The sequence below is a fragment of the Morone saxatilis genome, unplaced genomic scaffold (assembly GCF_004916995.1).
Source record: "Morone saxatilis isolate NCDOM2014 unplaced genomic scaffold, NCSU_SB_2.0 Contig15, whole genome shotgun sequence".
Taxonomy (NCBI): Eukaryota; Metazoa; Chordata; class Actinopteri; family Moronidae; genus Morone; species Morone saxatilis.
In genome coordinates this window covers 11628119-11655323 of record NW_023339707.1, presented here as the reverse complement: position 1 = coordinate 11655323, position 27205 = coordinate 11628119, and the positions used below count along the sequence as shown (strand labels likewise).

The 27205-nt window shown below is 39.3% G+C and overlaps 2 protein-coding genes across 2 annotated transcripts in view; one reads left to right on the top strand and one right to left on the bottom strand.

Annotated features, from left to right (window-relative positions):
• Window positions 1–1026: 1026 nt before the first annotated feature.
• Window positions 1027–8603, bottom strand: gnat2 (guanine nucleotide binding protein (G protein), alpha transducing activity polypeptide 2). The gene is made up of 9 exons (XM_035656536.1): window positions 8550–8603; window positions 6902–7016; window positions 3429–3471; window positions 2756–2897; window positions 2448–2605; window positions 2176–2304; window positions 1931–2060; window positions 1691–1844; window positions 1027–1217 (listed from the first exon to the last, which is right to left on the bottom strand). Exons 2-9 carry the CDS (start codon window positions 7005–7007, stop codon window positions 1027–1029), a joined length of 1053 nt encoding a protein of 350 aa, XP_035512429.1. The 5' UTR covers window positions 7008–7016; window positions 8550–8603.
• Window positions 8604–21100: 12497 nt separating this feature from the next.
• ampd2b (adenosine monophosphate deaminase 2b) overlaps window positions 21101–27205 on the top strand; it is an 11801-nt gene continuing 5696 nt past the window's right edge. The window contains exons 1-6 of the mRNA XM_035655852.1: window positions 21101–21221; window positions 25708–25832; window positions 25931–26061; window positions 26177–26245; window positions 26336–26438; window positions 26596–26785. Coding sequence (XP_035511745.1) covers window positions 25803–25832; window positions 25931–26061; window positions 26177–26245; window positions 26336–26438; window positions 26596–26785 — 523 coding nt within the window. The 5' untranslated portion in view covers window positions 21101–21221; window positions 25708–25802. The remainder of the gene's footprint in view (window positions 21222–25707; window positions 25833–25930; window positions 26062–26176; window positions 26246–26335; window positions 26439–26595; window positions 26786–27205) is intronic.

The following is a 27205-nucleotide window of genomic DNA, read 5'->3' as shown; positions in this document are numbered from 1 at the left end:
GGAATATCTGAGATATTTGCTCAGCAACTTTTTACAGTTTAAATATCAAGACCACAGAGACTACTGTACTCAAAAACAAAAACAAGGTTGCATGTTGCTATTCAAAATATTAATATTTTCCCCCGGATTTTATCGTTTTATTTATTTTACAGAGCTTGGTTTTAATAGTAAATATAACTCACAACACAGTAGTCAAAAGGAAGCAACGAGGATCGAATGAGCAACTATTTCATCTTCATACCTTCAAACCAGCAGCTTCTGGTGTGAGACAAATACTGTACTTTAGAAAACCTGAAGAATCTTGTCGAAAGCCGTCCACAACAACAATACGTTGACGTGATAGTTGTTTCAATCCAGCTGAACGTGCACTGTGTTGCAGAGATGTACTGTTGGAGGTGGTGATGTGCTAGGAGCAGTCAGGGACCAGAACAGGCATGGAAGCGATGGCATGAACACGACAAACTGAGCATCCTCCTCTGAGCTCCATCAGTACACTTCTCAGTAAATGCCAATATGTGAGGGGTTAAGGTAGGAAAGGAAGTTCTGCAAAGTAGGAAAAAATTATTAAAAATAAATCTCAAACATGAATGAAATCAGCTTCATTCATCGTATATAAAATCTTTTGCTGCTGTCTTTAAAGGTGAATATTTCGCTCGGTTTCATAGCTTCAGGGCTTCATAATCATAATCATGGTCTGTAATCAGATAAAAAAAAGTCAACTTGTTCTGCAGCTTTGAGAGGAACTGATTTTAATCACAAATCACTACAGGGTTTTTATTCTTATATTCCTCATCCTCAACAGTCCCAAACAGTCTAAATTGTCTGTGTGGTTTGAGTTTGTATGAGCCCATGCTATGGTCAGAGGTTGTTGCTTGGCAACGCAGGACAACCAGATATCATTCGCTGTATGAGGGTTAAATTGAATTGCCAGGGGTCTGTCTCATCTGGACTACTGGATTACTGTGCATCAACAACTGGGAGCAATGTGATGTGGTCACCGCTCACCTCTTTTTACTCTGGAGCTGCTTAGAAAAGACCGCAATCTTTAAGGTTTTCTTTTATGATGATGTCTGTCACAGCGTTGAACACAATCTCGACGTTCTTTGTGTCTGTGGCACAGGTCAAGTGGGAGTAGATTTCCTTCACACCCTTCTTCATGTTCAGCTCCAAGAACTGCGACTTGATGTAGTTGCTGGCGTCATCATACGTGTTGGGGCCTAAAAGAAATCAAGGGTGTGAGGATTTATGAGACACTTCATGAGTTTTGTTGTTTGAAAAAAAAACTAGATCCAGATCTTTACATCATTCTCTTTGTATGTACATTACACAGTGGGTTTAACATAATCACTTGTTTCACATACTTTAACTGAGGGAACAACAATGTGGCTCCCACTCTCAACTGTTTTACTTGATTTTTACCTTTATTATTTTGTATCTCAATCTGTTGTGTTTGCCTTGTGCCACACATACTTCTGTTACAGTCGCATATCAAAGCCAAAACGTGACTTGGTGGCAGCTGACTGTGATCCACTTTTACTTCCTGCCTGAAAGATTATGTCACCAATTTTCCTGTCTGTGCATGTAGCATGGTATTCTCACTGCTGCAGCAAACCATGTCCTGCCATAGTGACATTATTTATCTGTGTGCAGATAAGACATGAATCATTTTAGCAGAATCAGTCGGACTTACCGTCATAGTCTGGGAAGCAGATACTCAGGTGGACTTTCTTGATCTTCTCTTCAAAGAGATCCTTCTTGTTGAGGAAAAGCACGATGGAGGTCAGTGCGAAGAATCTGTGGTTGCAGATACTGTTGAATAGATGGAGGGACTCGTGCATGCGGTTCTGAAAAAGAGGAACACAGTGAGTTATTAACGGAGCTCACGTGTCTGTCTTATGCTCTACGACCAGGTAGTGGAGTCTCAACTCACCACTTCGTCGTCCTCTACCAGCACCATGTCGTATGCGCTGAGAGCTCCACAGAAGATGATGCAGGTCACACCCTCAAAACAATGGATCCACTTCTTTCTCTCTGACCTCTGGCCACCCACATCAAACATTCTGTTCACCACACAAAAAGTCAGAACAAAGTTCATGTGGATGTCATGGTGCTCTAAGGTTAAGTCAGTTTGAGCTGGTGTTAGACTTTTGTTCAGGGCCTTCCTTTGTGACTTACCTGAAGTGCAACTCTTTGCAGGAGAACTGTTCTTCAATGATACCGGTTGTTTTGACTCGAGATCGCAGCACATCCTGCTCAGTAGGGAGGTAGTCTGGCTTGCAGATTCGGTCCATTTCATTGAGGTAGCTGATGATGGCAAAACAAAGGGTACAACAATCAGGTCTCAGAAATGAAATTGCCTTTATCTGTACATGCAAAGCTAGCTGCCTCTTTAGTTTTACATGTAACCCCACTGGCTGTATCAATCCCAGTAGTAGACATAGACTCACTAGCCAGCTGAGTCGTTCAGTTGGTACTCAGCAGCTCTGTCAAAGCCTGCCTGCACACCACTGTCTTTCCACAGCTTCTTGATGACATCAGCCAGCTCAGTAGGCATTGTGCCTTCCTCAATGGAGTCTGACAAGTTCTGCAGCTTCTGCGCGTCCTCCTGTGGGGTAATTCACATAGAGCAAAGATCCATCAGCACCGTCACAGCACTAAATATAACTATTTATTTATTCATAGTTTGATTCATTGATTTTTATGTCTCTACAAGTTAATCGTGTCTGGTGTACATCTTTAAATTGTCATATGAGACCTGTCCAGAGGACGCGCCAAAATCAATGCCCAGCATCTCCATGCCTCTGATGATAGCCAGAGCAGACTGCAGGATGTTGCCATAGATGATCGCTCTAAACTCCAGTTGTTCCTCTTTTGTGTAACCACCTTGATGGAGAATCCTGAACAGAGGTAAAAGAGTAGAGTGGAAAATGGTTTAGTTCAGGGAAACATTGGTACATTAATTCTCTGCTACTGAGCTGATGGGACTTCTATATTTCCCTCATACTGTCTATATAGAAAAATTTTGTCATTTCTGGAAACATGTCAACTTTAATGAAATAGAAATACTAGTATCTTGCAACTACATGATCAGTTTAGATTTCCATATATATTAAAAATAAAGTTCATACAGTTAAAAAAAACAACCTGGACATCTACTTGGGTTAGTGCTCACAGCACCATCCAGTGTCGCGTTTCTGAACTCACTCAGCTATTTCCAACTAACTGCACAAAACAAGTGCTGACAAATCAGAGTAAGCGGATGTTTGCCCTGTTGACTTTTTGTAAAAAGCTTCACTGCAAGAGAAACAGACTGAAAAGAGGGAGCTTTGGCCTGCTGGCTGTATGCCTGACTGATGAGATTTAAAAAACATTCAGCTCTGCACTGTTCTTCCTTGCCACAGACACAACCAACTCATTTTAATACTTACTTCATTTGTTTTACGATGGTGCTTTTCCCTGACTCACCAGCACCTGGAAGAGAATAAAACGTTTAAAAACAACACCGTAACTGCTGTGTTTCTCGTTGACGTGCCATTGAGTAGAAACACACTGAATAATAATAAACAGCTGAAGAATGTTTTTTTAAAGATGCCGTCAGTGTCCAAAATAGAAAAAAAATCTTTTAATTTGACCCAAACTTCTTTCTATTCATTTGGATGGTCTCAGGATGATGTCTGCCGTCATCACACTGGAACAAAACTCAGTGACATTTAATTTGTTCAACTCAAAAGGAATAAAGAGTCATGCCAGAACTATTCATCAGTAACATCATCTATGCATGCAAGTCAGCATTTGGCCATTATTTAACAGTAGAGCTTTACATGAGCCTGTTTATATAAAACAGACGCACAGAAGGTGAAGGCAGTGAAGGTGAGCCGGGGACAAGGCAGTGCTGTCTGTGGCCATGGAGAGGACGGATTTTAATATGCGCATTCATTTCTGTTATCGTCAGCTGGCCTGTGAAATTATCATAAAGTTGTCTAAAATGTTCTGGCTCCCAGTTTCATGTGAAGCCTTGTGATGGTCTAATAGAGGACACTGAACTGGCTAAAGGCTCCGCTAACAGGAACAACATGATCTCCTGGCAACAAAACTCTTCTCGCCTTTTTTTAATTTGCTGAGCTATGAAGTCTAATTTGATCTTCCATCAGCAGTTAATGTCAGATTATCAGTAGATTTTTGTATATTGAGCACCTTGTTGCCACTGCGCACCAAACTTTAACCAATCACACTGGAACTCTGAATGGAGGCAGTCCAGACACATTTTATGCGAACGGCTGGATAAAATGTACAATGTATGCATTGTGTGTATATATAAATTATGTGGACTGTACATATATGTACAATTTAAGTCTCACAGTGGGATTGGAAAGCTTGTGGGCAGATCAGGCTCTCTGCAGCACTGTAAGCTAACTCAGGACAGAAGGAATTTATCACAGAGCGACTAAAGCTGGCTGTTTCCTGCCCTCGCTGGAGCCACATTAAGCTCCATCCACAGACTTACTGCTGAGCATTTAATGAAATCACACTGTCACTCATGTGGCCTCATCAAACACTCTCCGGGAGAAACTATGAGTTTTCCCCTGCTAGCAGTCATTAGTAAGTCAATAACAAGTTAGTTTTGCTAATTTGCGATGAGGTGGTAAAGGTGGCACTGTGTCGGCATCCAGATTGGTTTTCATCAGCTGTGATCATTTAATGATAAAGAGTGCCTTTATCCTCACTGTGAGTCATTCTTTCACCTCGTGCTCATTAGCAATGTGCCTTTAGGCTTTGCAGTGATACGAAATCTGTGTTTTAAAGGGAAGCTATATGCATGTTAACCGTGCAGAAGATACTATAGATAGACATTTTTACAGACACTACAGATATTAAAGGAGTTCGTAACTCTGTATAGAGGTCAAGAGAAAATGCCAACCAATGAAAATACAAAATTGAACTAATCGAAATGGTGCAAAGATTTCATTTGTAATATGCAAACTGTAGGGGGAATATTGAAGTCTTAGAACAACCAAGGTTTGCAGATCTAATTACACAGATTTAATGGAAACTTACAGGTTGAAAACTTGCACAGTAACAGTTTTGGAAGCTCTGTGTAACTAAATACATTTAGGTTTCTTTGATATATCTTCCTGATGGAAGTCTTTGCAAAAGCTTTTTTTATGTCGCCTAAATATTCAAGGAGTTCCAAATTTTAATGAGACATGTAAAACATCATTGTCGTTAATTTTAGGGATTAGCACAGCTACGCAGGAGGAGCTAACCTCTGAAATCAGCTGCGAACATGTAATAAAAACGTTTCACAATGTCCATCTGAGCCCACAAGATGGCACTCTTCTTATCTCTAACGATTAAGTTCTTACTGTCTGATCTCTGATTCTACACTGCTAGAGAGGCAACTCCTGTTAATATAATGTCTATGTGTTTATTTATATTCAGTGTTGTGATATATAAAATGCTGCCGCATTTATAAGGTGCAGTAATTAACAGTTTTATAGTAAAATCCCAGTGGTCCATGCACTGCAAAGATATATTTACATTATCATAGAATTTCTCATCTGACTTTCATTTGGAAAATAACATTCATGCTTTTGTTTTTGTATTATTGTCACAAAATCAGACTCTTTTTTAAAATAAACAATAATGCCTTAAGTTAAATATAGTCTATAGCTGTTTCAATGTCAGTGGTAATAAAACGCATTTTATTCTCTTTGTGCGAGTTGAGGGATCAACAAAGACCTCACCAAGTGGATCTGCACTAAACCAGTTAGCTAATCGGATTGACATATCGCTGCTGTTCACTGAATCATTTAAGACCAAAGGCTGTGATTATTTTAAGCACCAATGTCCTTCCATTAGAACTGAAAAGTCATTCTGAATTGTAATTGTAATAAAAGAAAATATTTAAAACATTTTGCTTCTTTAGATTTAATATATTTGTCAAATGTTTAAACAATTGTTTTCAGTTGTTTTAGAGCTGCAGTTTTGCAAATATTTTACACTAACTCATTGATTAAAAACTCAACTTAAAACAGCTAGACAGCTCAGGTCTGTGCAGTGTTTATGTTGTGCATGAGTTAGTAACATGAAAATCTAATGTTTAGTTTTTTTATTATATTTTCAAATAAGGCAAATTATTATTTTACTGTTCTATATTGCAAATCTAAATTCTTATATAAAAGTATTCTTCTTTGAGCTTCATCTCAGATCTCTCTGTAAACTTATCTCTCTTATCTCCCTCTGCTGCACTTACTTTACTTCGGCTAATGCCCTCTTCGTTTTGCACAAGCTTAAACAGTCCCCCCATCTTTCTAATAAACTAATGTAGGTTTTATCCTGGAACAAATTATCTGCACAGCTTGTGAATCCTCTGAGCATAGCGTATCTTACATCTATCTAAGCAGTGAGCAGATGTGTCAGACCACTTTAACCCACCTCAGATGGCTTGTATCCAGGATTTGAAAATTTGATTTTGTGCATCAAATGAGTCAATAAACTTAAACATCCAGCATTAACTCTTGGATACAAGGTAATGAATTAAATTATCTGTTATATAAATTAACTCTTAGCCTGAAATTGGAACCAGTTGTTAACCTTTCAAGGTTCAGTAAAATATATCTAAAACATTATTCCATAACAGTCTTTTAACCTGTGCATTTTAACATTTCTAGTCTATCAGTTGCACCTGTTGACTGTTGACTGACTATCGTCCGTCTGTTCTACTCTGCAGACCTGAACCTGCACAGAAAGTTAATCAGAAATTGAAAGTTAAAAGTTTTCTAAAGTACAAAATCTTTTGATGTTATAACCTGTCAATCTAAACACTTTGCATCCTTTGGACCTGCAGTCTGGGACAAACAAGAAAACTTTGTGCAACAAGACTAGTTATAAGTCCACTTACCAAGCAGTAATAGCTTGACTGTTTTAGAGTCCTTATCAGCATCTTCTTGGAGTTGTTTTTCCAACTCCTTGGACTTTTTGTCCTCGGCGCTTGCTCCCGCACCCATGCTTTCTTCCTCCGCTAACTCAAGATCCTCAAGGAAGGAAATTTTGACGGTTGTCTGTGAGTAGCTGTAGAGAACTGGGTGCAACACTAATCGTGCTGAAAGGAGATTTCGTTGCGGAAGGGATTGGAAGGGAGGTGCTTGAGTCTTCCTGGGTCGTTGGCCTTTCTCGATGAGATGATCAGATGGGACCCTTTCAAGGATCAAATCAATTGAGCAGCTCTGACAAGGAGAGTTCCACCCTTTAATTCCCTTTGCTTAAACCCTGACTTAGGTGCCTCTTCCTGATTGGCCAACCAATCCAATTAGTCTAATGAGGGCAATAGTGAATGATGTAAAGAAAAGGAGAAAATAAACACACTCACATACTTGACTCAGTGAGAGTCATTGATATCATAATTTTTCCCAACTTAAACCAAATTATTTGATTTGTCTATACACAAAGTCTATGATTTGTGTATGTGTGTGTGTGTGTGTATACAGACTAAATATACTTTAAGCTGTTTCTAAAGCTACAGTATAGTAGGTAGCTCTCAGCTTGTTGGTATATACATGTACTGTATATGGTTGTGACCTGAACTGTAGCTAAGTACAATTTTGAGGTACTTCACTTGAGTATTTCTACTTTATGCTACTTTATACTTTTACATTTCACAAACATTGTTACTTAGATTATCAGTAAGAGTGTGATCAACTAATATATAATGATGTATTATTGTACATCAAGCTGCCCGGCAGTATATAAAGTAGTTCAAATTAGCCCCACCTTTACCAGCTGCAACATTATTGCTGATCAGTAATTATAATCCAATAATATAATGTACATTCATTCTGCATTCTAAGTATTTTACTTTGGTGTAAGTATATTTTGATGCTGGTGCCTTTGTTCTTTTACTTAAGTCAAATTTTGATTTTTACTGTTTTTAATTGAGGAGAAGATCTGAGTACTTCTTCCACCACTGCAAAGACTGTAATCAAAATGTTGGCCATTTAAATAAATAATTTTAATAAATGTGTGCTGACGTTGCTCCGCTCATCTATACCACATTTTCTGCCTGGACTCTTGACTTCAGTGTCAGTCACATGGATGGAGCAGAGAGGGAGGCATTAAGCTTTCATAAACTTCTTAGAGTTAAGACGTTTAAATCCCAGGTGGTGTGGTGGCTGCTAAATAAAGCAACTGTCACTGCACTCTGATGTTTAGTGAGCTTTCAGCGTTAACATGACCTAGATGTTTTTCCAGAGTTACATCACTGTATCAGATTGAAACTATCTCAAACATAGTCAAATTTTCTTTCAGTCAGAGAGAAGTTTTAAGACAGTTAAATGTCATATACAGTGAGCGTATTGTTACAGGATTGGAGCAGTTGATCTCTGAGCAGGTCACCCCATGGGGTTAATGTGTGGAGGTCAGTGGGCCTTGTCTTTAGGACTCTTCCCGCTCTGCATGTCGGAGGACTTATACTGAGATACTGTATCTGAGGTCACTAATTCAGTCAGGAGACAGGTTGCTGCTGCATATTTTGGCCAGAGAAAGTGCGTCACAAACCAGCAGAGGGTTCGCAAAGTTTAATTTAGTAACTTTAGTGTTCTAAAAAAGATAACGGCTGATTTGCACGTTCTGCATTTGGAGCATCAGTTCTCAAACAGTCGTTTAAAGCTTTTTGATTTAACTCATCTGCATCACAGCTCACAGTAGAGTATCAAACCTTTAAACTACTGAATGAAGTGAGTGCACAACACTGAAAATGTTCACTGAAAATAGTTTATATAGTTTTGGACAAATTACTTTTGGGACAATTAGAAAGCTGAAAAGACTCTTTAAAGCCATATCAACATGGTCTCTGTGGTGACATCTACAGTAGATTATTGTCAGTGTGTCTATTCTTCAACAACTTGTAGCATAAACTTATTTATCAGAAAATGTGATTTTATTTAAACCAAGACACACCTTTATCACCAGTATGACTACAAGCACGTTGAGATAAATATCTGAGAAGCATTACATGAATTAGTTTAACTGACTGTTATTGTTTTAAGTCTTTGTGTCCAATGGTGAAATATGTCTGAAATTAGGCAGCTGCCTAATGTCCCAATGGAGCGATTACAGTTTGTTGTTTGTGTTCAACTTTAGCAGTACATCAGCAGTAGGACAGTGTCTGTTAATCAGGCTTCGGTTTTGGAGCCACACTGCAGCAGCTGTTGGACTTCAGAGTCCAAGATCTAATAAAGGCAGGCCACAACAGGTCAGCCTACACCAGATGGAAATTATTGGGTTTAAAAAGCTTTTTGTAAACTTTGCACCACATGTATATAACTTTATCTATCTATAAGTTTATTGTAGGAGTAGAACTTGAGTCTGTTCTTCAGCGAGCCAGACAGTCCGAGATGCAGTTTAATGACGTCAGGGTCAAATAGGCTCAGCGGGCAGCTAAAGGATTGACAGACAAAAGTGTGACCCGTGAATGATGGTCAAGTTTCAGCAAGTTTCATAATGGCTTTAAAAGATGTCAGCTGCTCCTTATAAAATCTGTGTTTCCTGTTCTATTATCTGACCATAAAGTCAGTTTGTTGATAAAAAAAAAATCTGTATAATTTTCTTGCCAGAATCTGTTGCTCGTTAGCTGCACATACTGTATCCTCAATCAGTTCATTCAACAAACAGCACTTTCCCTTTTATACTGCCTCACTTCTCAGCACCATGTCAGAGTCCATTTCTTTGAGATACGGAGCATTACACTCACGTCACTCTGCCTAAGCATGTAGTGCTAATTGCCCGGGGCATGCTGCTTGAGGCCTAAATCCCTGAATGCTTCCAAGCAGGCTAATCGCAGTAGCACATCTAGTGATGGCAGCCAATCCCATTAGGTGGAGGATGGCGTAGCCCCACTTTGTGCTCAGTCCCTGTGTCTCTGATCTGTTGACGAGATTACCCACAGAGCCTCAGATCAACCAAAGAGGCAGGGGCTTAACACATCGTCCGTTTGGGGCGGTGGGTGCAATGGAGACCGGGGGAAACTGTAGGGCTTATGTTGCATCCTGGTGCAGAAAGGATAAATAAGGATGCAGCTCTTCCTTATATTTATGTGCTCAAGTAGGTTAAGTGTGATGCTCTTCTTCGACTTCAACATCAGTTAAATTGAGCCGTTACTTATTCATGAATTTTAAACACATCTTAATACACAAGAGCTGATTCTCCAGCTTAAATTTGCAGACTTCTGTGAGGTTGGCCTGTAGATTATCTTTGAACAAACCTGCAAACAAACAAATGACTCCAGTAGACAGATAAATAAGCAGATAGATAATAAAAGATCTCTGGTAATTCACTTCTATTTCCTCAAACCTACTTTCCTTTGTGATTTGTGGTGATGTTACTCTCTAAATCTTCTGCAGGCTCCATTACAGCAGGTTCCCACCCACTGATGAGCTCATGTGGTTTAGTCTACAAGCTTTTCTACAAGTCTGCAAAATAAATGCGTGCACTCCCACTGATGACGCATGGGATAACCGTTGTGACACCACACTGCAGCATTTACACACAAGATGTTGTGATACTCGCCGTTAATCCTCTTATGCAAAACATGTTGCAACTCCATCATTTAGATAGAGCTGCCATGACCTCTGTAACATTATGTACAATGACTTATATATATTGTGAAGCATGTTCATTTTCTTTTTATTTCCATTTTTTAATATATGTCATCCTGCATGATATTCACTTCACATAAACAGCAACAACAAAACAAAACAAAAGATCAGTTTATCTGTATCTGTATTTTCTTACAGACAAAAAGCAAAGTTACATGTGTAGGCAAAATGTAAATATTTACATTTATTGGTTGATTTTGAGCATTTCATTGATATTATTTCAGTTATTACTTTTCAATCATGCATTACTCACATAAATGGACACTTTTTACACTATTTATGTTTGCATATTTAGTTTAGAGAGAATTTGTTGAGAAATTCTGAGCTAAATGACGGGATAGTAAGATAATACAAAGAATGTGAATGAGACAAATTGCTTTTGAGCATTTTAAGTATGTTTTTTTCTGGGATTTCATTTTAATGATGCATTATACAGGTAAATAGCTATTTTTTTTAAACCTTATTTATGTTTGCAGGTTTTGCTCGAGTGAATGTCATCGGTATTTCGGAGTGGAAACTGGTTGACAGAAATCAAAAGATAAGGAGAATGGAGATGAGACAAACTTATTGGAATAAAAACTCCAGAAATTGAAATTTTAGTGTTTGAGCCATGACTTGTCACCTTGTGCAAAATGCAGAAATGTTGTTAAATTCCAATCAAAAATAGAGTTATGATGGTTCAGTTCACATCGTCTTCCTGTTTTCATCCACAGTCGTTCCTCCAGGTTCCTCCTACAACCTAAAAACATCTCAGTGAAATGTTTGTCTGTGTTTATGTCCTGTAAGAGATACTTTATGAAGGGTGTTTCCCTGCTGTCTGCACACTGCATGTTAGAATACTCAGAGCCCCCGCCCAACCCCACCACCACAGTAAAAAGACCATAATTCAGATTCTTTCCTAATACTCTCGTCAATGGCTACATGTATAGATGTCTTTGCATAACAGGAAGCTGTGTGTCCAAGGTCAGCGTATATTTTCTTGCAGCTGAAGAGGGATTAACCACAGACAGATTAACTTTAGAGGCAACAAGTGAAAAGAAGTGTACTAGAAGTGTACAAGATGCAGTTTGTACACCAGGTGCCTGCAGCCCTCCATGACTGAGCTGCATGAAACCACAGTTTGAAATTCAGAGCAGCCGTTCTCTTCACCCACACATCCATCTGCATCTGATCAGGAAATTACAAATTAAATCACCCGTCATCTCATCAGCTTCATCTCCCCGGCAAAACACAACAATCTCAACATGCTTTACTACAAGTGTTTGGACCTACTCACTCTCACTGACCGAGGTTTTCATTATTACAAACATCGATATGTCAGTATTCAATCAATATGGACCTCTTGTTAAACATATGATGGAGTTTCTATCATAGTTTTACATTTAAGTCACAGGGCTAAGTTTCCCAAAGATAAATACTTGAGCCCTTATAAGACTCTGTTAACTGGATGAACTACATACATTTTTCTTCCTGGATAGGAAGCAGATTAATCTGAGAATCAGGTTAATAATCTTCTTTTGGTCTAAGTCCTAATGCTATTAGTTAAGAATTATTGTTTTTTGGAAAACCTTAGAGGCAAAGCATTAATTTGTCTTCCTTGATTTTATTGATTGCACAATGCATACACAAGTGCCCAGCACACATGGAGCTTTAAGTCACCAAAATACATGAAAATAACTTATTACATTAAACTGCAAACTGTTCTAAGCTCGACAAGTAAAACCTGCCATAAAAAAGGTTCCTTTTCTAAAACAATGCTCATGTTTTTTATCATAATTAATCCAGGAGAACTCATCAGAAATAAAGTGTTGCCATTAAATCTTATTATAATAAACAATAAAACAATACATGGACTTCATCTTCAACCTCACATAAATCAAGTTAACAAACAAAAGTATTTTTTCTACAGCTACTGGTACATTACCAGTATAATATTACACTTTGATCTTACACACCAATATTATATTATTCAATTCTGGATTTATATGTGAAATAAAGTATAATCCTGAGGCTGTATCATGTTTTAATTGGGATTGGTGTTTTGTGTTGTAAACATGTCCTTATTTAACTCTGTGAGCTCTATGCTACCACTGTAATGATGCCATTAAGCAGTTTATCAGATACTAAGATTTACAGACTGCAGTATGGTGCTGTGCTGCAGTCAGTGTCACTACTTCCCCTTTAATACCACAAGAGGGCGCTGACTCCACAGTGCACACACCTCTGCTGCAAAGCTCTTATTAGATCTTTTAATTCAGCATTATTAATCAGCTTGCTTCCAGTTAATACTTTTACATTTTGTGTAGAATTATACATTATAATTGTTTTACATATAAATGTCTGTGGAGTTTTTTTTTATCCAGGAGGTGGAAATGATATGTTTCAAGAGATTATATCAGGTCTGCATGGGGTTTCCATCATTCTGTCATATTTTCCAGCGAGCTCCTAGTTTGTATTCAGAGAGGCATTGTCATGTAAAACGAATAAATTCTGTAGAGAGGCAAGAGAGATGTTAGACTGATTTCCATTTGTGCTCTCATCTGCATTTATAGGCTGTCTCTCTCTGGAATGATAAATGAATTTCTACACATCATCCATTGACGTCATGTTAATCACTCTTAATAATCGAGTCCTTTAAATATGCAGCAATTTTTCCATATTTGTTTTGGCAGTGTCTTACATCTACTGCAGTGTTTGGTTCACTGAATGTGTTCTTTTGATTTGATTCTAATGATTTAATGTTCAGCCTCATTTTCCCTTTATTCTTCTTTCCCCCTCTGAGATTTTGCAACCCAGCGAGGTTATTTTCCAGGAATATTTTGCCACAGGCTGCTCTGTCTCTCGTGTCCTCTCTTATCATACAGTGGTTCCTCTCTTATGAGACGAAGTCACAATAATAAAATAATCAAAATAAATGTGATGATAAAGATTCAAGTCATCATTCAGGTCGAGACCCACAGAAAAAGGTGGAACAACACAGTGTTTGTCAAGTGTATGAGTCGATTAGTCGGCTGACAGAAAATTAATCAGCAACTATTTTAATTATCTTTCAATCATTAAGTCTTTTTTTAAACAAAACCATTCTGTTTCCAGCTTTCAGATTTATCAGATTTGATGTCACATTGTAAGATTTTGTTATTTTTCACTATTTTATAGAGCAAATGATTAATCAATAATGAAAATAACAGTTAGTTCCTGCCCTAAAAATAATATATACCTGACAGATATAACAACAACGAAACAACAAAGTGTTTTGTCCACATGATTGGGTTACATAAAAGAGGATGATTCAAATCATTTAGTCTTTCATCAGATCATTTAAAGTTGTGTTACGTCACTGTCAAATCCAACAAGTGTTTCCTCGTTTGTTTTATGTTACTTAGAAATAATTAAAAAGAGTCTATAAGTTAGCTGCTCTGTGAGGCTGTGCTGTACAGCAATGCTTAAAGCTAAGTGCTAACATCAGCATGCTAACTTGCTTGCAATAATCATGCAAACATGCTGACACCTTTAGCAGGTATAATGTTAACCATGTTCACCATCATAATTTAGCATCTTATTGTGCTAACATTTTCTAATTGGAGTCTAAATGGCGGAATCTGTAGAAGAGGACCCGCTCCCTCTGTAGATAAAAACAGCTAACAAAAACAATTCTTATTTTCAGGTGATTATACAGTAACAAAAACATACCTGCCAATAGATCTTCCTAAATGTTACACAATGGGCCTTTAAATTCTTTTTACATTACACTATAGACTGTGTAATATTACTATTATTATTATTATTATTATTATTATTATTATTATTATTATTATTACATAAGGTATATTGCTCATATTTGTAGTATTTAATTTTACTGTGTCACACAACTTTTCTCTCTATTGGTTTGCCCACACAGATTTGTGGTTGTCATGGCAACAGCAGAACGAGACTGTGTGTGTGTGTGTGAGAGAGAGAGCCTCCATCCACGCTGCAGCTCGGGCACGAGAGTCTTTCAGAGGGGGCGGGACCTGTTTCGCTGCAGAGGGATGCTCCGCAGCCCCTCACTGGACCAACCAGTCTGGAAATCCCTGCTCACAGGCACGTACCACACACATGCGCACACACATACACACACACACACATTTACGGTGACTGCAGCCGAAACCCCTCAAGCTCCCAGCATCTGTGCTGCATCTCTCCTCTCGTCCCTCTCCTCCTCCTCTCTCCCTCTGTAGCTCTCCAGCGCTCCGTCCTCTGCAGCTCTGATTCACTCAGCTCTTCTCACCAAGCTGAACTGCAAAACCTGGGAACATGTCCTCCAACCTGCCCCCCGGGACCACAGCCGGGGCCAAAAGCAAACCCCTCTCCCCCTTCAAGAAGCGGGGCAGCCTGCAGTACACAGCCAGCACAGGTGAGTGGAGGGAGCTCAGGGATGGGGAGGGGAGGATGGTCTGAGACTCTCTCATGAACTGACCCTGAGGCACTGTGGCTCTGGACTGTGCATGGTTAAGTGAATTCTGTGACTTTGTAAACAATTATATTTATGATTATTTTAGGGTATCAGTGACAGACGAAGACACAGGGTTCAATACTTTTTCTCTACGAGTAGTTTGGGGAAAACCTGTTGATTAGGGAGGTGTAGCAGAAGACGCTCTCTGCATGTGGAGGATTTGGGGATAATTTGTGGCAGTTTCTTGTCCGTGTGCTGGCTTCTAGCTTTTCATTTCATCTTTTATTTTCAGGCTTATTTGTATAAATTATAATAAATGATACAACATGCATGCATACATTCTCTAACATCAGCCAGAAAGTTAATTTGCAGCAGGATCAGGAACAATTTTGACGTTGCTGAACTGTTGCATAACTTGTTGTTGTCAGGTGAAAACTGGTATTTTGTTGTTTTTATTCTCCGTCATCAGTTGGTGACACTTTGGCTTGAGACCCCCTTTCAACACATTCTGCACAAGGTGAAAAATAATACAAGCTTAACCTAAAAATAGGACTTTTCTTATTCCTACATACACAGGCTTCTCCCTTAAGAGCAACAGTGTGTTGCTTACATAAATGTGATGACAGTGTTTTTCATTTAGCCTGATGGCAATATGTGGTCCGGAGAGAATATGTAGGTCTAATACCTCAGGACTTGATCCCCCTGCTGAATGAGAGGATTAGCCTTCACTCTGATGTATGCACACACTGATCAGCCTTTCATCCAAACTACAAAGAGTGTAGAATGACCATATGATGAAATACCAGCCCTTTAAATACCCCTCCCTCCGCTCAGTCACTGTCACTTTCTCTGAAATGTAAAACATGTTCGTTCAGTTCATATTAATATCATGCAAATGGGGATATTCTTATACAGCAGCACCAAACACCAGTGTCAACACGTCACGTTACTGGTTAGAAATGAGGCAATATCTGTGTCATTTAGTCTTTTTTGTGAATATTATTATCATTGGTTTTCAAGTTTATTTGTATTAGAAGTAGATGACATAATCTCCCCCTATAGGCAAATAAATTATTAGAATTACATAATACAAACGTTGCCTTAAAAATATACTGTATCTTTAACAATCCCCCACACCGAGGGTCATGCTACCACTAAGGACATGTATGACCAACAGTGACATGCTGTGATGTTACAGTTGTGAAGACTGTGAAGATAGTCAGAGATTGATTTGTAACCTTGACAATAAATACAACAGCTGGAGGTCTGAGTGATTCACCAATCATCCTCCTCCAACCGTGCTCTGTGATTACCCCCATTAACAGCTCATAGCTGTTGCAAAAATTGCTCTGGAGTCTCAGACTGGGAGGAATAAATAGTGGCTGGAATGATGAGGTGGTGTCTCGGCTTTTATATTCGACAGAGACAGATTTCAGTTTTTTTACATGTAGAGAAAAAAGCGGACCGTGCATCTGCCACTCTGTTCTGAAGCCTCTGGGGTTGATTTAGGATGTCTCTGCAGAAGCACATTGAGATAACGTTCACATTTTATGCTGTTAAAGCTTTCAGGGAACAACATGAGTAAGCAAAGATGACATTTAGGTGACTCATCTCCTTTTGTTTTGTTTTTTTATTTATTTTTTTCAAAAGGGCACATATCTAGTTGTGGCAGATTGTACAGTACAGTCTGTGTAAATTCATGCAGTGGAAACTGGCTGCAGATTCATGATCATTTGATTGTATTAGATGGGCTATTTGAATAATTGCCAGTGTCAATGAATGTTTGATAAAGTGATTGCTATTCTTGCATCTGCTGCAGCTGCTAATAACAGGATCATAAATTATATATCGTCTGACACTTGATTTCACTCGCTTAACAATTGTGTAAACTGGCACTTATCATGCTTGAGGAGCTTTAGCTTATTAGATTGTTTTAATAAGAATCCTGAGCTTTCGATCTAATCTAATGAGCTCTTTGCCAACAGAGCAGAGTGGAATAGATGTGATCTGCAGCAGAATCTAATCAGCACTAAATGAGCTTGAATCACTCACAGCTTACCTTTCTTTAAAGGTTATAGACCACCCATACAATTAACACACTGTGTCATGCATGTCAGACAACTTCTTGCTCTCTTGTGCAGTTACAGTGTGAAGAACCAAGGCATAGCATTGTCCATATTTAGCACATTATTGCAAGTTTTGTAGAGTGAGCTGAGCAGAGAACGGCAGCGGGTGAATCACTTCTCTGGCTGTGAAAAAGGTAGTTCTGAGATGAGAGCGCCACCCACTCACCCACCAGTTAGCCTATTCTGTGCCTCGTGCTGTTCACTGCACTTGTTGAACCATTTAAATCAAATATGAAGAACTTTGTTGTAGCAGTAGATGAAAAGGGTACGAAAAGGTTGTACTGTAAGATAGTGAGTAATAACTACCCATGAGAGCACATAAAATACATGATAAATTAAATTTAAAAAAAGATATAGTATAGAGTAAAGGTGTAAATATATTATCTATCTGCAGGAAATAAATACCACAACGACATGAAATAACTATGATTTACTCCAATCGTTTGGACAGTACGGTAGGCTGATGTAGGACTTTGAACACATTGTACTTTGCCCACATCCTGTTCATGCCTCCTTCGGTTGTGTCACAACCTGTCACCGTTACATGCCCACACATGTCAGGGTGTGTGTCATGAACAAATACAGTAATTACAGGAGAGAGACCCTCTGGGTTAAATGATAATCCCTGTCACTCCCCACAGTGATCCAATCTGTAAAAGTAATAGCTCAAATTCTAATTAATGATTACCTGGGAACTCTGGGACTCCTACGCCAACATACCTTCAACTGATAACCTTCAGTCACTCACTCATTCATGTATCTACATTACTGTACTGTGGTTTAGTTGTTTGTGTCTCTGCTACTCATGTGAGCCAACAGCTGGCCTGTTAGGGGTCTCGTGGACTTGTGCCCTGTAGGTGGGACCTCTTTGTTGTATTGTCGCTCATACTTAATGGTGTTGGGATGCAGTACACATGATGCCCGATGAAACTGTAGTTTGCAACACATCGACCTGTGGAGAGCCAGAGTCTTGTCTGAAAGGTACAGTGTGTGCTGCTATAGGCAGAATCTTAAATTAAGGAAATATGAGTGAAATATTTTAGTGTTTTGTCTATTGGGTCCTTTTATTCAATAGTGGAAAGTAACTAAGTAATTAATTAAGTTAGTACTTAAGTTTTCTTCCAAAAAAACAAAAATTGGGCGATATTGGGAAATTGGAATATAATATCATAGGTATTTTTCATTAGTGTATAATCACCCTGAATCAATCACTCCATTGTGTTTTGTTACCTTTATAGAATGAACATTTTTATCCTACAGTCCTTTTCCTACAGAGTTTCTAGCAGTAGGCCCAGAATGAACAAACATTGGCTCTAGATAGGATATTTCACGTTATTCAGCTGGCTGCTGTCTTCACCTCTAGCTGCTAATAAATCCCACATGCTGGTCCTGAGTATTTCTATTTGAAGTTACTTCAAACTTTTATTCCACTATATTTCAGAGGGAGATATTGTACTTTTTGCTGCATTACATTTATCTTACAGCTATAGTTCCTAGTTACAGATACATTTTAAGAGCTACAGCATTTCAGTGATTCGTTTATAGACATTAAATTAATCGTAGTCAGTCATTTTTCAACAAAAATTCTGAATATTAGCTGGTTTCAGCCTTTTAATTTACTACTTTCCTTTAAAACAATTTAGCTCTTTGAATAACAACTTGAAAACATCACCAGGAGCTCTAAGAGCTCAATTGTATCAACATTTAACAAACTAAACGATTAATCGTATCAATTCATAAAATAATCATCAGAGTAACTCATAATAAAAAATATTTATTAGCTTCACACTAAAAATATTCACACAACACATGTCATCTGTTAATTAAAATGCCCAATACAATATAAAGTTAGCTCATCTGGAGCAGCTGCAAAATGAAAACAATTTTTAGTTAATGTATTAACAATAATGATCCAATAATAAAATAGGTACTCTGAAAGGCACCATTGGTCTGTGTACTTCTTCCACTGCTGCTGTTATTGTAACGATAAATATAGGTTGGCCCGATTGAAGCTTTGTGTGTGATGCAGCATTGGACCATCAGGGGGAGCCTGGTCTCAAGAAATGGAGCCACACTGATGATGAATCAATAAACAGCAATCTTGTTTGTTGTTCTCCTCTTAAGGGTCCACAACAATTTGATTAGCCCTCTTGAAAGCAATTTTGAGTTTGAGTGCCTTGAAAAAACACGGACAATAATTTAACCTTGGGAGGCCGAGTGGTAATTTGCTTGTAGTCAGGTTGCATTTCACTTTCTGTAGTGCTCGAAGTTTTTTCTATCCATTTTGTCAGCTTTGCTTTTCAGACTGGATTGCTCCAGTTTAAGAGCAGTTCGCTCCTCATAAGAGGAGGAAATTTTGTTTTATTTGCAGTATTTGATGCTCTGGCTGTCAGGATGTTATATTTGCACTGTATTTAGATATAAAGTTGTACCAGTTATAAATTAATAGCATATTGTATGGAGAAATTCACAAAATAGAACGATGCACATATGTATGTGATAACAGATGATGAAGACATCTTCAGAAATTAGCCTGGTAGTATTCTTTATGTTATTATTGTTAATAAAAAAGACCAGAATCAGTAAATTGATTTGCCTGTGTAGCCAGATCCTGATAGAGCTTTTTGTCTGTCTCATAGAGCAGCATTGTTTTCTACTATAAGTCTATTAAAAACACATCTGGTGCACTGTGTAACTTGTTCTTTCATTATGATGGACATGGGAACTGTCGTTGACTCAACCCCACATGCACTGCGTTCTCTTGGGCATCAGATCTACAGCGGAAAATAGTCCCTAACAAATGCACAATTTCCTTTTGTTTGAGCAACATTTGCTAAAAACAACAGTGTTGTGATGTTTTAAAGAAAACATTTCCAAGTTGAGCTCCAAGTTAAGACAACCTGAGTTGAACTCTAGACAGTCTTGAGCAAGAGAAGATAAGATAAGCAGCACAAACATTTGATACAAACTGATGATTGATTGAGCTTAAAGGCCTCTTTTACTCATTGGTTGAAAAATAATGGAATTAAGTTTTAGCTAACAACAGATTCGCTCACCACAGTTTTATCTATAAGGCTTGTGACACTTTCTGAAAAGATCAATTGCTGACACAGTAATGGGCATTTTTTTAATTAAAGGTCAGGATTCTCGTCCGATCTCATCGTTTTGATCTGCCATGACTGGAAGTTTTTCTCCAAATCTTAACAGACACTAAAGAAGCAGTTCACATGCAGTTCCAGTCAAATCTTGAAATATTCACATTTTTCATGACATGTTTTTTTGCAACTGAAGCATGCAGCTGTTATCCAGAGCAAATTTACATTCAGTGCAAAAGTATAATAAGAAGAGAGATATGACTGCAGAGAAACTTGCACACAATGAAGGATTTCACATTTATCGTTGTGTCATGAAATTGCATCAGTTCACTCAATTATTAATGTGTTATTTCATAATTTCTAGCATACACACAGTTCTGTGTGCATAGCATGGGAAAGCATTTTCCAGAAATCATAATGGGCACAATGTGCTGGCCCTTTAATTTCATTCATGTGAGAGGAGATGGAGGCAAGGTCTAATTTATTAGAGAGTCATCTCCCTCAGACTGCAGCTATTCAGCTACGGGGGGAAAAACCCAGACCGTGACATCTCAAACCTTGCCGCTGAGACAGCACCATTTTATTCTCACACAGATGACTAAAACACCCCGAACACATGGTCTCCTCAGCAAAACACAGCACGGAGGATAAAGTGGACGAGAGAGGGGGGTGCTGTGAGAGAAACTCGCAGCAGGAGAACCCACATCCGCCTGTGATGTATGTCGTCTCCCCCTGCCTCCTCTCCCTCCTGTGGTATGTCCCAGATAGATGTCAGAGGCATTTGAATGAGGAGGATCAGCTCCAGAGGCAGATAGTGCAGCGACAGCTGGCCTGAACCAGGAGGCACACAGAGCAGAGGGGGGTCACACTCTGGGATGTGCAGGGGGAGTTCATGGATCTGCTGGACCAGCTCTTTGTATGTATGACAGGGACAGATTAAGGGAATAGAGGAGATGACTCTGACTCTGTGAGTGTGTTTATGTGAGAGCGTACGTGTGGTTTTGCCAGTTTTGTCATTAGACTGAGTGTTTGAAGTGTTTCTTTTCTTGTGTCTCTCCATCCTCTCACTACCATCATGTTTAACCCATCTTGAAAGGACAGCAGACACACGTCCTGGGCTATTTGCTGTTTGGCATACTCCATCTCCCTGCCAGGACAGTCTCTCTCTCCCTCTGTCTTTCTCTGCCTCTGTCTCAGCTCTGCTAGCTGCTAGTTAACACAGGCTCTGAGGACACAGGTACGCACCACTACCTCATCCTACCTCATCCTCCAGAAGCACAAACAACCCTCTCCTCTCTTCCCCTCTCACCCTCCCCATTTTTCCTTTCTCTCTTTCACACTCACTGCCACTCTCCTCTGCCTGTCCCTTGACGGCTTTGTGTAATAGCCCTGAGCAGTGCTGTCTTCAGTGTGGTGAAGAGAATCTGTGTCGATTGATTGTCCCACAAACTCGCTTTCGCATGTCTTTTGGAGATGGTGTGTAGGTGCAACTGTGCACAAAGAAGCAGAGCAGATCGATAAATTGTGCCGACTACACCTGCAACTGTGGGATTTTGATCGAAAGGGTTGTTCTAAAGGCAAGTGGCCTTCCTGCCTTTATATTTTTAGTGTTTCTTTTCTTTATGGTTCAAGTGAGAAGGCTGAAGGCAGCAGAGGAAACACAGAACAGAGGTTTCTACAAGAATACCAACACCTGCCTGCAGACATGCAGTTCTTGCAGCTACAGAGACTAAACCATATCTGGCCATAGAATGATCTTGATTGCACATCTTTACAGGTTGTTTGATGCAGAGCCAGTGAGAGATGCTGGAGGAGTATGCATCCTTTAGAGGAGCAGAGGAGTCATTAGGTCCTGCAGCATTTTCCCTGTCGTGTGTTTGTCCTTTAGACATGAGACTTCGTAGTGAGCAGTCAAATTTAACTGTTGCTATGCTGAATATGTGTGTCTGCTATATTTTCTTGTGAAACAATGGCGTGTAAGATAACGCACATTGTCAGTGTGTTCAGTTCTGTTGATTTTTCTGATGTTATGTGTATGATTTTATAGATGTGTTAGTTGTGGAAGGCAGACTGCTTTGATCAAAATACTCTGCCATAAAATCGAGGGCTATATGTTGACATTTTTTAACACTGACGAAATATTGAAAACTCTCAAATACTGAAAAATGGCTTCAAATGCCTGATAATCCTGGTTTTATTCTATTTTAGTTCGGCAAGATGAGAGTAAAGTTAAGATTAGAGATCATCACCTTTTTTGTTAAATTAAAAAAAGGTGTTTTGCAAAAAAAAGTAATGCACTGAAAATGTAATAACTTGACTGAAACGAAGATGTATCAGCACTAGTATGGAAAAATGTCAAACAATACCCGATCTTACTAAAGACTTATCAGAATGAACCTCCAGCACGGTATTGTTTATATTCGATGTTCTCCGATATTCCTGCTTTCTCAGCAGCACTGACACATGTGAGCTGTGAGTAAGAACTGCTTTCACTGTGAGACATTTACCACGGAGTCCGCTGTGAGTCAGTGGCATTTCTTGTGGGCTGAATACCAAATCTGCATAGTCAATGGAAGCAGGTAGACACCAGCTGATGATGCATGGACTGTGATGGTAGAAAATAAAGAGAGGGGGGAGCAGAGGGTAAAAGAAAGGGAATCTCTTTATATTAAAGTCAGCCAGAATTGTGTGGGTTCAGACAGGGATTCCTGACTCTATTTGAGAAGTTTTCTTAAAAAAACAGCGAAAACAAATAAGCAATACTGTAGATCAAGTTCCACAGGAAGTCCCTCTGCCTTTGACCTCTTGCTCTAGGCTTTGGATGACTTTCCACTTGTGATCTCTTCCCTGAGGACCTTTTTCACTGCACCATCCAGTTTGCGTTAGACTGGGGTTAGGACTCTGTATTGCTGCTGAAATATGCATGCAGTGGAAGCCCCTTCGGCAACATGATAGTATTTGACCTCATTCTGGGGCTCAGTGGAATGAAGGTTGTGGTGGTGGTGTTGCATTGTCTCTGATTGTTTTTGTAACGGACACCTGTTAGCGTGTGGATAATCTGTTTCACTCTTGTCTTATTAAGCCCTCATTCTGCTTTCCTCCTGCTCCTATTGGATCAATAAAAGCTTTAGCCAACCAGATTATGTAGTATATGTTCAAGTGAAACATGGCTGACTTTAATTTCTGAGTGGTTTGCTCTCCAACTGTGGGGGGATGAGTTGTTATGTAACCATGGATGCTACTCATCCAAATATAGCAGCCATTAGGGGATTAGCTCCAGGCCCGACAGGCTCGGTAAGGCTCGGCTTTACTGCGGCCCAGCATTGATGTCTTTGCCGCTGGTTGCCTCCTGCCCTCCACACCAGCGTCCACTGTTATCATGACAAATTGATGGGCCCCAAACCGACAGCACAGATAACATCTTAGCCGGCCATTACATTACACAGACGTGCACTTCTGTGGCTTGACTTTGTGGTTGAGACTGGAAGACACTTCGGCATAACAGCATGTGTTATTATTTAAATTGATTCAAGCTCGGACAGAGGGAATTTACTCATAATATAAGTATTTACTAAATGTGTCAGTCAATTATTTTCTTTGATTAGTCTCCTGATTATTTGCATGTAAAATATCCATTTTACAGTATTTCTCAAGTCTCAAGATATTTAGTTTTGCCTCACCAGCAATACAAAACCTTACTTCAACAATTATCAAAATTGTTGTCATTTAATTTCTGTCCATGGACTATTAATCGTTTCAGTACCGAATTCAACTCATTGATTGATGAGCTACTGTCAGTCTGGTTTATGTGCCTATGCAAAATGGTTCAATCTAAACCAATTCTCAGTAAATATTGAAAAATACAACTTTTTGGAGAATAATGATCTACCATCTTCCTTAAAGTCCTCATTTGTGTAATTTAGGTAGAGGTGATCTCCTTGCACAATAAATTCCATTGTTGTTGTAATATTTGTTTGATTTAACTGGACTATTCTGCCTTTAAAAGGTCAAAGCATGAGTGCACTTGTGTAATTTATACACTGCAGAAGTTTGTGTTTCCCTCAGTGTTTGCTCAAATACTCCAGTCTGAGATACTTGTGTATGTTTTGACGTTGCTGCCGTGTGGTGCAGGCAAACTTGCTCAGCGTGTTGAGTGGGATGTGTTGATTGGACAGAGAGTGTTAAGCAGAAGGTGGTGAACACGTGGTGAGTTGTGGTCTGGGCAATGATTAAACCATCACCTCTTTTTTTATAGCTACAGTTCTGTCTGCCTCGCCAAGTGGTTTTACACCATTAATGAAGCTTTTTGTAAAGTCCTAATCGGCCCAGTTAATTAGCCTCTCTGGTCTCCTACACTGTCCCCATAGAGCAGACAGACTCAGACAAGCTGTATTAAATAAATCAGACTTAATTTAGACGGGGCACAATAGCACAAAGACAACACAGTGTGCAGGTATCATACAGTACACCCTCTTTGACCTTATTCTTGTGTGTATGGTCTATAAATACTGACAGACAACAGCCCCACTGACACTCTAGCACCCAGGATGAAATATTCAGCAGGATGATAAATATTTCAGTGGCAGGTGCGTAGTTTCAAGGGAAAGATTAATATCATTGCAGACTGACCGCTAAATATACACCCAGGGGGAGTTACACAGCAGTGAAGGCATCGGCTCTCCTCTCTGTGTCTGTTTCTCACAGCCGAATGCCTAACCTCTCTGTTCTCCTCACTGCTGCGTCCACTCACAGCCGTCCTTGTCCCAAGTCTTTTCTCAGTGACCATCCCCCTTCGTTTTCCCTTCTCGCCTTTCCATGACAACTGGGTTTGTATAAAACTTGAGTCTTGTGCGATGGCAACAATGGAGGGTATTAGCCGGTGTATGTGCTGATGGGCTCTCCACCTGAATGGTCCATTGTGTCTTGAGGCACAAACAGCCGCTGAGCTCAGACCTCCGCTGTTGTGACAGAGGAACAACAAGCTTCTGCAGATTGTTTTGATCACTGTGGATGCATTATATGTTGAAGGAATGAAGAATAATAAATAAAGATTAGTCTCATTAAGCTGATTTAGCTAGTTCAGCTGATTCATAGTTATGTCTCACCCACTGTTTTCCATGCTGGGAAAAGTGAGTGGCTATTTTAATCAAGGTTGATGAGCTCATTGACAGTTAATTGGATGCAGGTGTTGCAAGCAAAACTCATTTATCATCTTTTCAAACTGAAATGAGTTGCTGTGTGTGTCTTTAGAGTTACTGAAATTAAGGACTCACATGTCTGACGATCATCAATAGAAGATACTGAAGCCCAAAATAAGACTTTCTTCAGTACTTCCAAAGATGTATAGTTTTCTCCTTCATTTTAGGATTTCTCTCTTATTTTCTCCCCCGCTTTATCACTAGTTGATCTCCGTGGTGCCCGCCACCTCCTCACTTCCCAGCATTCTTTGCCTGGGATCCCTGTGGCCTTGAAACAGTCTATTGACCTGCGCACATCCATGGACGGGAAGTACAAGGAGATTGCTGAGGTTAGTACTCATCGTAATCAAGTATTATCCTCATTTTAAACTTACTTGTAGCTAGATGTGTTGACTGTTGTAATGTTGTTTACTTTGTCTGTCTGAAGGAGCTGTTCTCCCGCACCTTGGCAGAGAGTGAGATGCGCAGTGCCCCCTATGAATTTCCAGAGGACAGCCCCATCGAACAGCTGGAGGAGAGACGTCATCGCCTCGAGCGACAGATCAGCCAGGATGTCAAGTAAGTGCAGAGAAAGGAAGGAGGTTGTCAGTTAACATACAAACACATGTGACAATGTTTACGGGCAGACTCTGCTCTGATGATCGTAAAGTGAGCTCAGCGTCTCTGTGCTCAGGTTTGAACCCGACATCCTCCTGCGAGCCAAACAGGAGTTCATGAAGACTGACAGTGCCACGGATCTCGAGTGAGTGTTTCCTCTGGATAAATGCAACTGTGACATTATTCAATGAATGTATGTTTAATAAAAAAAGAAAATTTGTTGGTTTATCATTAGATACATGAAGGAGCAGAGCCAATCTCCTGACCTGCAGGAGAGAGAACTGGTTCCAGAGAAAGAATACCAGAGAGTCAGTATTTCTGGAGAGGAGAAATGTGGGGTAAGTCAGAGTCACTGCAGTAATGTAGGGAGAAATAGAAAAGAAAGTAGTGTTTCTTAGTAGAAACATACTTTTCTTACAATTTTCTCACAATTAAATAACACCTCCTCTGTCCTTTTCACCTTCTATCCTCATTTGTTATTGTTCGTCCATCAAGGTTCCCTTCACAGATCTGCTGGATGCTGCCAAATGTGTCGTGAAGGCCCTGTTCATCAGACAGAAGTATATGGGTCTGTCGCTGCAGAGTTTCTGCAGGATTACCGCTCGTTACCTGCAGGAGCTGAGTGAGAGACCTCTGGACTTCGATATCTACGAGGAGGAGATCCCAGAAACCACAGGCACTGCAGGTATACTCATGTGCACACTAATATCTACATATACTGCACACATAAAAACATTCATGCATAACCAACAAATAGGAGGTCCTGACTTGTGCTGAAACAATTATTCTCCAACAACTGTGATAATTAATTCATCCCAGAATAATTTATCCCAAAAATGAAATGAAAAAGCTTCTCAAAATTTTAAGGATTTTCTTTGTTTTCTATTATTGTTAATTGAATATCTTTGGATTTCTGAGTGTTTGTCAGACCAAACAAATAATTTAAAGAGACGTCACCTTAAGCTCTGACATTAATGTTTTCTAACATTTTATGATTAAAAAAAAAATGCCTCAAAAACCTTTCAAAAGTCCAGTGTGTAACATTTAGGAGGATCTATTGGCAGAAATGGCAAGTTATATTTATAGGTATGTTTTAATTAGTGTA